Source organism: Amphiura filiformis, chromosome 16 (genome assembly GCF_039555335.1).
Source record: "Amphiura filiformis chromosome 16, Afil_fr2py, whole genome shotgun sequence".
In the NCBI taxonomy this organism is placed as follows: domain Eukaryota; kingdom Metazoa; phylum Echinodermata; class Ophiuroidea; order Amphilepidida; family Amphiuridae; genus Amphiura; species Amphiura filiformis.
This window is the reverse complement of record NC_092643.1, coordinates 16161810-16174644: the sequence shown is the minus strand read 5'-3', so window position 1 is coordinate 16174644 and position 12835 is coordinate 16161810. Positions and strand designations below refer to the sequence as shown.

General features: G+C 36.5%; 1 protein-coding gene across 1 annotated transcript in view; it reads left to right on the top strand.

The window, feature by feature from the left end:
• The window catches only part of LOC140135636 (short transient receptor potential channel 4-associated protein-like), a 40795-nt gene extending 31774 nt beyond the window's left edge, over positions 1 to 9021 (top strand). The window contains exons 17-18 of the mRNA XM_072157209.1: positions 815 to 881; positions 1804 to 9021. Coding sequence (XP_072013310.1) covers positions 815 to 881; positions 1804 to 1962 — 226 coding nt within the window. The 3' untranslated portion in view covers positions 1963 to 9021. The remainder of the gene's footprint in view (positions 1 to 814; positions 882 to 1803) is intronic.
• Positions 9022 to 12835: the final 3814 nt, after the last annotated feature.

The window sequence follows — 12835 nt, the reverse complement described above, 5'->3', positions numbered from 1 at the left end:
CCTATAACATCGCGGATTAATATCAATATATTTAATTTTGATAATTTTCTTGTGACATCTGGCCTGAAGCATTGTGAATTATTAAATCAAGTCCTATACTTTGTTTACTTTCTTTAACACACAAAATATAGACCAGGCAGGTCAACTGTAGCACTCTTAAAGTGGGTCTACTTTTCGGCGTAGTGGTACAAGCCTAACAATTCCCGCTGATTACGATCTGATCAAACCACAGAGTACTACAGAGCGCGTACCACCAGTCAAAGGCTCCGCCTCATCCGATAATGAGGGCCGATTGTTCCGTGAAATGCGATAGGCGAGACTGCTACGCAATTACCGCGTATTTACATGGTCTATCGCGTAATCGCGAAAGCACGCAACGCTCTATCGCATATACGCGAAGGCACGCAGCGCTGGCGTGATTGTTAGACACGGCACGATCGAACAATCGGCCCTCATGAATATGCGAGAACTTACACCATACAATACACGGGGACTTTGACTGGTGGTACTTTCTCTGTTTATCTCTTTCCTCTATGGATCAAACTAAAGTGAAAATGATGCAGATTTGTTGGAAATCATGTTATACGGATATGCAAATTAGGTACTGTTGACTGTTCCGCTAGTTGGATTTTCAAGGACTTTTGATATGTTTTTGTGTGAGCTTTTGGGAGGTGGACGGATGTGAAATGGATTCTGTTGCAATTCGTGGGGGGGGTTGATTGGCCTAATAGGGGGTGTATGGATTTCATCTGGAATAGCACAGTGTTCATGATCTGTTCCTTTCATAATCTGTTACCGTTTTAATATATTTCAGGGAGCTTCTATTCTTCTGGCAGGAGCATTATCTTCACAAAGACAAAGACTGCTCAACATTGGAGAAGGTAAGTGGCATAGTATTATCATTATCTTTTATCAAGACTTTGAGGCATGGGGAAATGTGCAATCCAAGAAGCTTATTCCAGGGAAATTGTTGGATTTGGAATGAAAATTCTGCTTCCCCATGTAAGAAATACTTAAGAGATTGTGGGAAATTTTGCTTATCCTCCTGGGAAATAAATCATTATTTGTACCACTGTTAGGCATGTTCATAAAATTTTGAAATTTAATAAATTCATCTAAATTATTATCAATGGCTTCCTATGTCTTAACATGTGTGTATGTATTTTATGGCTAAATTTTTGAGCACGAAGGGCCATTTTACGAAAATGCGCTAATATTTCATGAAATGTGGCTTTCATTACTTGAATGATAGTATCAAATATTATTCAAATGCAGTTTTACTAAAATTCATGCAGGTTGGAGTTTTGAGGGTAAAAATCCAAATTTTCTTCATTTTCCTATTGGATTACACAGTTAAGACAGAATCTTGGATCACAAGAAGCTTAATGAAGCCCGACCTCACATGTTAAAAATGTGATCATGCCTACCACTGTGCTACTGGACTATATTTGGAGTGATTACCAAATAAGGGTGCAAGACTTCCCTAAATCCTAACCCTAAACTCAGTAAATAAGGACTAGACTCAAGTCTAGCAAGTTGTACCCAATTTGTGGTATCTGTACCCTATATTTAGTCATGGTTCAGTTGAAACAACTTTTGTCACTTGCTAATTGGGCCATTCCAGTTGGATTCCAGGGGGTTCGAATTTCATATGGGTTTCTTGGAATGGGTAGCTCCAGTGTTTGCGTTTAAGGTCATGTCGTCCATATAGGGTTTATGGATTTTAACTGGAATAGCACATTATCACCCGAATCAGTACATGTTCATTGAATTGCTGCATATTTCTTTATCCAAACATTTCAGAGTTCCTGCATAAGCTTCAAGAAATGGAAACAGATGGTATCGGTGCTGGTCAGCGGCGACATCAAGGACAACCGTACAATTGCTCATTATCTTACCAAGGATGAATTACCGATACACGAAGGCTGGTCACAGAAGGATTACAGAGAGAGGAGAACATAAAGGATAGGATTGCAGACGAAAGTGGACTATATTCAATGCTGTTTTAAATACATGTAGTACTGGTATAAGGTGCAGTCTGACAGAAACGAAATTGGTGTTTTCCATTTTGACACATTTGTATGAAAATGAACAGCAAATTGTATCGTCACTGGGCGGGAGAAAACCTCATGTGCACTTTTTGCCCTTGAACATGGATAAAGTCGTGTAGGTGTAGACTAGAGTGGCAAGTTTTCCGTGTCACGGAAAAACGGACAAATTCACAGAATTTAAGAAAAAAACCTGAGAAAAATAATGAGATGTGAGGTTGAAATAATGAAAATGAAGTCCGTCTTCAAAGATATCAGGCTTAAAACAACTAAAAAGATAATGCAAGTAACTTCTTACCCCGGAATTGAAATTAAATCACAGAATTTATTATTTAAAACCACGCACGGAAAATCACAAAAAACTTGCCACTCTAGTGTAGACTTTATATTGAAGAGGTTGCTTCATCCATGTTCAGGGGCCAAAAGTACATGCAGGAAACACCTCATATTTACTTTTGGCCCTTGAAAATGGATATTTACTTTTGACCCTTGAAAATGGATAAAGCCTCGTAGGTGTAGACGTTATATTGAAGAGGTTGCTTCATCCATGTTCAAGGGCCAAAAGTACATGCAGGAAATACCTCATATTTACTTTTGGCCCTTGAAAATGGATATTTACTTTTGACCCTTGAAAATGGATAAAGCCTTGTAGGTGTAGACTTTATATTGAATGGTTTGCTCATCCATGGTCAAGGGCAAAAAGTACATATGAGGTTTTCCCGCCCAATGACGGTATATATTTCCAACTTTGTCGGGAAAATATGTACCAGAGAGTGTTGTTTTCATAATATGATTCTTGCTAATAGTATACTACCTGTTACTAATTTGAAGAGAGTAAATTTCAAAATTCTGGTGAGCTTTAATGGATAATACTGTGTTAGATATAATATTTTTATATCCAAAATTTTGCTGGCAAAATTGAATTGGATCATTATTATTCATATGTTATGAGACACAGTTAGTAATTCTACCAGCATTTTCTAAATAATGGATTCCTCTCAACTTTATGGCTTACAAAATTTAGCAAATTGAACAGCCCAAAGATGGTTCGACTCACATGGGTATTTCATATGTATTTTTTTTTAACATATGTATTTTTTTAACATTCTGACCCTGATATTTTTGCTGTGTGCAGCTGGTCTATCAGGATCAGGTTTTTAACTGTGTGTCACATTGTTTGATGTCAATAGATAATTATTTCTTAAATCCTGATGATATATCGTGGTTGAGTTGGACTGTAGTTCTCAGCAAGGTTCCATTGCACTTGCCATCGACGACGCGCATTTCGTTTATCACATGAAAAAATGTTACACAACGTTTTCAAGGAACGAAGTACCAATATTTCATAAGCCAGTTGAATTGCCAGTCAGGACCCTGCTTATAAATGTATTTACGCAGTACAAGCGCTACATCAGCAAAAATGTGCGAGGAACGCTGATTTGAAGTGTAGGGTGTACTCTAGGTGTGACTTGTGGAAACGTGCTTAAGCCGTGATAAGACCATGCTGGTGTACTAACATAGCTTTATAAATGTCAGCATGCTGGACTAAGATGTACAGTATTCATATATGAGTGTCATCTGTAAAAGCTTTTGAGTATCACTTGAGTATAATGCAGTGTTTTAACTGTAAGATCTGGGGCAGGGACTGAGGGGGTTGGTAAAATAAATCACATAATTCAGCATGATAACGTACCAATACCGTAAAGCTCAAATTTAAGATTGGTCTATCCTGGAATTTGAGCTTTTGCCAAATATGCCAGAGATACAGCATTTTAGTTCCAATGGGCTTCGGCATACACTCTCTATGGAAGACATGACCTTGATCGCTCACACAGGGGGTGTAGATTTCAAATGGAGTCGCCCATTCAGGTAACCCTATTTGACATTCACTTGAACACTCCCTGTGCGGGAGATTAAGGTCATGTCTTCCATAGGGGTTGTATGGATTTCAACCGGAATACCACTAGGAGTACATACATGTGTCGGGTTTCCCCATAGCATTATGCATGGGCTTGATAAAGTTCTTAATGAATTTTTCCAGGCATGAATTGTCTAAATATGAAGTAAATGCTATTATTGAATATTTCTATGTATTATTTGCTGTGATTATCAGCTTCATAATTCTCAGTTGTGATTCAAATGCATCCAGACTCTGTACAATATAGGATGATCCAAACATATTTTTGTACTGATAGAAACAACAGTAGAATTAATAGTTGAACCCACCTTATTAGGATGATTTGTGTACAGGGACATGCAGAGAATATGTGGTACAAAAATTTTTCTCTGATCTCAAACTTTGGCTGCCAGTCTCCTGATGAAGTTAAAGTTGTGACCCAAATATTTGAGGTACCGGTACTTTCTATAATTGTGTTGAGATTAAAGGTTTAAAACTCTGAACCATGATGTCTACCAACATATATGAGCTTTCACTCTAGATGTACTAAATTGTTTGCCTTAGTAGTGTTAGATTTTCTCCGACTGCTTGGGTGTGAAAAAAGTTATCCCACTTATCCCTGAATTAAGCTAAATTAGTTTATCGTATATCCTCTAATAAACACCCCTGAAGAGGGGCGCATTTATTGGAGATCATTTTTACAGCAGTAATTCCCAGAAAAAATTGTCAGGTAAGCTTAAAAATCATGCTGTAAAGACAAACTATGAAATAGGATCAATGACTTCCGGTTCACTTCTGGGTTTATGATGTAATTTTCGCCAATGGATACGAACGCCATCACCAATCTTGTGCGGACCGTGGTAAGCTAGCTTTCATAAGATAGCACGAAAATTGCTCCCAGGGGAAGTTGATGGAGGGTTTTTTTTCAACTCAATTTGACAAAAAGAATGGAGGAGCGTTCATTAGAGAATACACGATAGTTGGCAGTGTTATTTGGTATTTGGCAGTCGGTCCTTTCTCCAATACCTGGATAGATCCCCCCAGGTGTCTGAAATTTGTCAACTAATTTGACCCTAAGACTGACTCAGCTCCTAATCTATGCAAAGACCAAGCTATTAAGGTCCTGTTTCCTTACTGTCCTTAATTATATCATAATGGTGCATTGTGTTTCATAAACTAAATTATAATCTTAGTATCATTAGACCCATCATTGCATGAGATTTGTGGGAGGTTTCTAGTTACCATTGGTATTTTAACAAAATAACATTGTTGCATGGTTATTTTGCATACTATGGATAATCATTCTAAACATGAAAATTTACTATAAAAAAAAAAAAAAAAAGTGGGGTCCCAACTGCATGGTCTGATTTATAGTTGCCTGGGATTTGTGCGTGTGCTATGTATGAAAATCGTGAAAAATGACGACTGTCTCATATTGGTTTCGGAATGAGCAAATATGCAAAGAATCCAAAACTTAAGTTTTACCGTTAATATGGCTAGTTGTTTTGAGATTAATTGTAGGGTGATTCAAGAACCACTATTCCATACTTGACATCTTTTAAACAATGATGCAGAGGTCAAAATGCTACAAGGCAGCTACTGGCTGTGCAACTGTCCAGCATGGAAACGATTGTATTTATTTTCTATTCCTAGTCAGCTGCTTAATATAATTTCAAAAAAGTTGAATAATCATAAATCAATTGCGTAATCAGCGGGGGTTGAGTCTCTGCGTGGAAAGGTATTTTCAGGCAAAATTGTATCGTAAATAAACAGGAATAATAACTTTGACACATCATTAAGTTTAAACGAGTTAAGATTACTTGTAACTTTAGAAAGGGCTACTTATGATGCAACAAACTTTGCCAAATACACACCAGGACTTTCATGTTATCTAGAGACCTTTCAGCAGCTCATCACATTATTTCAGAAAGATGTGTGCTGTTAACAACACCGCAACCAATCACATACTGGTGACAATGCGTTTGTTGAGCATGTGACATGTTATCATTGTTCACACCAATCATGTAACTCTGCGTTACTCTTACTTGATGCAGCGCAATGTCCAATGGTAGCTCAAATCGCCAAGAAATTGATTGGTTGAGTGTTTTTGATGAGCGTACATGCTCAGTGTTTTTCAGAAAGTTCCTCATTAGAAGGCATATTCTGGTACCTTAAAGGTTTAATTATGTATTCATATCACAGAATTAAGACCAGAGAACCCGCACTCAACTGTCATCTTGATACCTGCATACTGCATGGAGAAAAGTATTTGGTTTTGCTTGGGGTGTATTTGAAAGAAGCACTTGATGCAACCGGCACACAATTATACCTATTACGCTTCAGATGAGACGTAGAATTGTTTTTGTTTCTGCGCACTGCGTGGCAAGGACACAAATACCCCAAACCCCCTATAGCTGACGACGCTACCGTATGTGGCGGTATAGGGAGTCTGGGTCCTCTGTTTTTAATTCTGTGATTCATATGCATGTGCTGATTGGTCAATTCTGTGTTGCTAATTTGCATATTAGACATTTGTATGCTCAGCACATGAATTACTTGACACTTGAATGAAAGAAGATTGCGAGTGCACACAGTGCTGTACTATTACTATCAACTGAAAACTTGTGTAAGATGGGTTGATGCACTTGATATCTTGGGCAATGCACCAAAGTTGTAAACATCTAACATTCATAAGAGTGGAAGATATTTTTTATTTGCTTAATTTTTAATGTACTTGAATTGTAAGGATGCACAGTGTATGTTAATTTGTTCACTTTCACATATATCAAAACATTCACTTTTGCTCAAGACTATGTGTAAAATTGTCTTTTAGCTTCCGTTATCATAAGCCAAGGGCCGACACCAAATCATGATATCGCCATAAAACAAATTCTTCCAGTTGATAATTTACATTGTCTGTGCCTGCTCTGTGATACTGGTTAATTGGGTTGGATTCCTGTATGGTCAATAAGTGAACTTTTGAATGCTGTTTTGTAGAAACCTATTAAAGCTTGGCCAATAATTTGTCATAAGTGCACTATTTTACAACATGTTGTTGATTTTGATTTCCCCTGCAAGTTACCGATTAATTGATTTAAAGATCCCACCTCATCTGATTGATTTAAATTATATGTATATTAGCATGAATGATAAGATTCTCAATGGTAGCTTACAAAATCCCCCTTCACTGTGCCCCCACCCCCCGTAATCAAGAAGGTTTCGTCATTTATGGCATTAGGAATTAAGTTGGTAATTGTTTGAAGAAGGGCATGCCATTTTTCTGCTGTGTATTTTGAAATCAAAGGCCTCATGACCTCTCTGTATATTTAACAGGCATAAATTCAATCAAAATTGCAGGGTGTACCTGTTTTTGTCCCATTTAACACAAAAATTAAACTTGATTATGGGCCCGATCAGAGTAAAATCAAATTGGCATGCTTTTTTCCTAATAAAGTCATTTCTAGGTCGTCCAAAGGAAAAGACCTTGTGGCATCATGAGTAGGTGTTCGTCAGTTAGTCCGTCCACGTGTCAACAAGTATGTACAAGTTTTGGTTAAAATATGGTCTCATATGATCAGGTTATTCCTATGTAATGTTGGTATTCAAGGTCACACTGAGGTCAAAGGTCATTTGAGGTCAAGTTGTAAAACAGGCTGAGTCTGAAAATAAAATTTTCTCGCATGAATATTTACTATGCATGGTGTTCACTACCCATATCTTCAGACAACCTTTTCGGGACCCTTAATTTTGTCTTATCAAGGCGAGACTTGTGTTTGAGAAACGCCTTCTTGTAGGTCAGCTTAAAAGATGTTACAGTGAGTCGGGCTTGTGAAGAAGCCAGATGTTTTTCCACCTAAATTAAAAGTTTGTAAGATGCAACCAATGACACTAGTTTTTATTATTATGTCAATAAGGTTTTGGGAGAGTGAATTTTTTGTAAATAACACCTCAACACGGAGCTTGAAGCATTATACATGTAGCGCATTCTATTCAACACACTCATGTTTAAGAAATTGGGGATACTTTAAAGATAACAATTATATTTTTATGTCACTTGTACACAGTTAACACTATTACTGAATATGGTACCCAATTAAGAATATTTGATGTATGTGTGTATACAAATTTATGCTAAACATTGTCAATTGAACACTTGTATTATAAAATATTTGTAAATTTCAAACAAATGTACATTAACTCAGTACCATATTTTTGTCTGGTATTTTCTTTTAAATTTTTAGTGTGCACTTAATTTCAAATGTATTTTGTTTTTGTAATTGTCATGCTGTAAAGTGGGATATTTTAGCAGTATTATGTTTTCATGATTTTTACTGTTCTGAACCGTTTTGAAGTTTGTGTCATTTTGCAGCTTCTGGGAGTTACTTAAATGGAAGACTGGGCCCAAAACATTTTCACCAGAGTAGCAAGTTTTCTGTTTTCTTAAATGTCAAATTCTGTGGGGTTTTTTCCTCCATTTTCTACAACTTCATTCTAGGGAAATCTGATTGAATCTTCTATTTAGGTTTTAGAAACACTAGATTTAAACATCCAATATGGCAACTGTCATTACTTTTTGGAGATTGTGGTGTAGAACGGAATAAAACGGCAACATTGTGACCACTAATAGGCAATTAAAGAAAGGAATTAAGAACATTAAAATATGGGATTTTTTTTGTAATACGGAAAACTTGCCACTTAGTTTTCACCATCAAGGAGTTGAGTCGAATCTCTTTGGTTTTCACCGCTGCTATACCATAGAATTTCATGTACAACCATAATGCCTCTAAATGAGTTTTGGTGGGTTTGAAAGAAAATGAAAGGCACCCCCACAAAAGCATTTGGCATTTGAGCTTCTAATTCTATATTACTGATACAGGTGGCTGTACAAATATGTATTATTAAAAGCCCAATCTATTGTTGTTGTTCTTTTATAGGAGTGTCTGCCTTTCATCATAAAAAACCCACTAATTATGAGGCATATCATATATGCTTCTTTGTAGACTGAATTCTACGGTAGTTGCGTAACTGCAAAAAGAGTACAAATCAAAACCAAATAAAATCACCTGCTACACAGCATATCGTGGGTATGTTTCCGAGGGTAATGTGTCCTCGTTCCAGAAAATTGCACAACTTATTAACTATGAACATGGCTAAATCTTAATCCTTGAGTTAGTTCTAACTGGCAATAAAGGTTCGATTTTAACATTGTTGCAATTGCAAAAAAACATATGCAATTTTTCATAGTTTCTTACAATTGCCATCATAAAAATAAAAAGACTCAATCAAGAGTTTGCTCATAATTTTATATTACTATGTTAATATTGATAATTGCTTATAAAAGAGATTAGAAACTGTATTTTCCACACAAAAATATAACCTGAAATTGGTCTTTGTACAAGTCTGTTCACAGCATACAAAAACACACCAAAATAGTAAAAATGCATGTTTTTGGCCCTTATTTCCAAAAAATTACCCAACACTACAATTTGACTTGCATTGCCAGTTAGAACTAAATGAAGGATTAGGATTTAGCTGTTTCATTTTGCAAAACAGGATATTTTTTTGTTCCAAAAAATTTGTGCTGCATTTTTCGGGAGTCCGTAGTTACATAGGGATGGGTTAATCTGGTGTTTGCCAATATTTGGAAATCAACTACCGTATTCATTCCAATAAGCGCCCAGGGCGCTTAACAAAGTCATTTTGGGTGGGCGCTAAATTTTTACCTGGTTTACCTAATTTTTCGACAGGGGCATTTATTAGAGACGAATTTACGTATGTTATAAAAGGGTCATGACGCATTCTAGTAGCTTTTCTGATGTTGAAAATGCATTGCAAGTTTACACAGGATGTGCAGTCCTCCAGCTATTTCACTGTATCAAAGTCTATCTGTCACTTAAACATTAATGATACCCTTTAGCAAATTGAAAATACCCTGGGTGGGCACTTATTGGGGCATGGGCACTTATTGGAATGAATACGGTAAATTAACTATTTTAGTTGTGCAATTTATGTAATCAGGCTATAGATGGGCTTCAAATGAATCAAAAGGATTCCAATTCGACTATGTGTTCAAGTAACTAAAGACACAAAGTTTTAATTGATTATTTGAAATTGTGATTACATACAAGTTTAAGATATTATCATGAAAGAAAAGAAAAGTTGTGTCCTTTTACTAGCCAAAAAGCCAACTGGTTATATAAAGAATTAGCAATTTTTAAGCAAATTATCAATAATATGTAAACCAATACGATTACGTGGTGTAACGGTAAGTATCTCGCCTGCCACGCAGATCGATTCCCACCCCCGGCGATAATAAATTTTTTCTTTACATTAATTTTGAATCCAAAATTATTTATTTTCATGTGAAAATGTATACATTGCACTGGGAAATATATTTGTGCATTTTTTTTCTGTAACGGGGCCAATAGAGCTAAAAACGCACCTCGGATTGGGGCGTCACGTCCAGGCAGTGTTGCCGTCATATTGTCCGTTTTGTTTACGCTATTGGCTGTTGCCACATTGAATAATGTCGGCCACCGTCGTCTGGCAATAACCAGTTGTTGTGTTTAAGAATCAGATGGCTCCCAGATTTAGGTAATGGAGAAACATGATAGGTCTTAGGATATCAAAACATTTTCTTTCGTGATATTTGCAATAAAACCATTAAAACATAGTGTCTTGGTTAAATTGGTCTCCAGCTCATCAAATCACAGTGTAAATGGAATTCAATTTCATTTGTTTTAATCTTCAATTTATGGTGTGAAACTAGTTTTCTTTTTAATGATCATTGTTGGTATGGAGATATATATTTTGAAGTATGTGCGGATATTGTGTATGTACAGAACTCATTAAGATATAGCTTCAAAGTTGAGAAATTGTTTGAGTAGTATGTGACCTATACAGTCGCTGCTTGCTAGGTATTTCTTGAATATACATTGTAAGCTGTACTAGTCAAAGAATGCATTCTGTAAAAGGGTTGCAATTAAAATTATGGCTGCCTCATGTAATATTTTCACAAATTGCTTGTTGTTTTTGTTCTTTTTCTCTGATCTGTTGTGCCCAAGATGTCCTAAACAAAAGATTGAATGGGCTACTCCATTTCAAATCCACATTACCCCTGTGGAAGATTTTGGAAATATCTGTCACAGGGGAGTATGAATTTCAAATGGAATTAACACATCAGTCTGCTCCATTTGTATATCATACACCCTTTGAGAAAGATTTAACCTGAATCTTCCACAGGTGAATTTCAAATGGCACTGCATGTCTTCATTCCATTTGAAATTCATGCTCCCCTGTGGAAGATATTTTCAAAATCTTCCACAGTGGTAGTGTGGATTTTAAATGGGTAAGCCCAATGAAGGGGTTACTGCCAGATAGAATGCCCTGTCTGCAATAGCTGGTCACAAAGGTGAAATGACTTGAGTGGTTCAATGTGCTGTGCTATCAGCCAGGAAAATATGATCTGCAAGAGTTCGAGAATTCTCTTCCCCTCCCAAAATGTTCCTATAAAGTTGGGAATCCTGCATTTTTGTTCAGTTCTCTTAATTGTGAAGCAGTACCCCATACACACGTGTACATGAAAGCCCATTGAAAGCGAGAGCGTCCTACTTCACACACATACCGAGACATCCACACTACACCCATAAAAAGGGAGGAAATCTTAATTGTGTTTTTCATACACCCCATCTAATACTGAAGAAATTCCTCCCATTGTCATTTTTTCCTTGGTTTGTATGCGTATTCCTTTCACACTTCCTCGGTTTGAACGGGAATTCAAATTTCCAACACTGCTTAGCAGGTATATACTTTGATCAGCGTGTAATAAGTGGGAAATGTTAGGCTTTTACAACCATGCCGAAAAGTAAACTCACGTTAAAAGTGGTGTAGTTGACCTGTCTGGTCTGTATTTTGGGAGTTAAAGAAAGTAGACAAAGTATTGGACTTGAATTAATTTGCGATTCTTCTGGCGAGATGTCACAAGACAATTCTTGAAATCTTGAAAAGTGTACCATTTTTACTGTTTTTGGATAAAGATTTGTTTGGTTGGCCTGCTTGTGAAATTCAAGGTGAAATTGGTACGAAATTAAGTTAAATATTGAAGATTAAAACAAATGAAATTATAAGTGAAGCCCTATCATTGAAGCTCATTGACATTCCTATAAATGGTAGCGTGCATGTCAAGTGTGCCATTTGCTTACCCTTTTTAGCAAAACAGCCAGAAAATGGGACACTAAATGCTGGCCATGATATTGTGTGAAACCCCTAGCTACGTATACCGTTTCACTTTTGGTAACAGGAGAATAGGGATGGAAGTGACACGATATCACACGGGTCATCACGTGTGCATCAACGCGATATTTGAACCAATCGGAGGCACATAGCAACAACGGGACTGATCGATTTTAAGCCCCGGGTAGTTCCATGTAAAATGTTAGATTTAATTTGATTAAAATTTGTAATAATTATGATATTTCTATTTGAATTGAAGTGTTTAAGAATGAGAATAAAGGTATTGTTTTTAGCTGCTGTCGCAGCATCCATCGTCTCTCATATAACACGGGCGACATCATTATTTTTGGCGTCAAACAACAAGGCAAACTTAAAATAATGATGTCGCCCGTATTATATGAGATGATAGATGCACTCCAGTGGCTAAAACCAATACCTTTATTCTCTAACAGTTTCTCAAGACTACATGATTTATACAAAGAACAAGAGCGCATTATTTCTCATGATAATTTATTATTTGTTTCAAGGCTATTAATCAGCATGTAATAAAGTTGAATTATTACCATGATGCAATGTGCTATTCCAGTTGAAATCCATACACCCTCTGGAAGACATTACCTTAATATATCCCACACAGGGAGTGTAAATTTCAAATAGA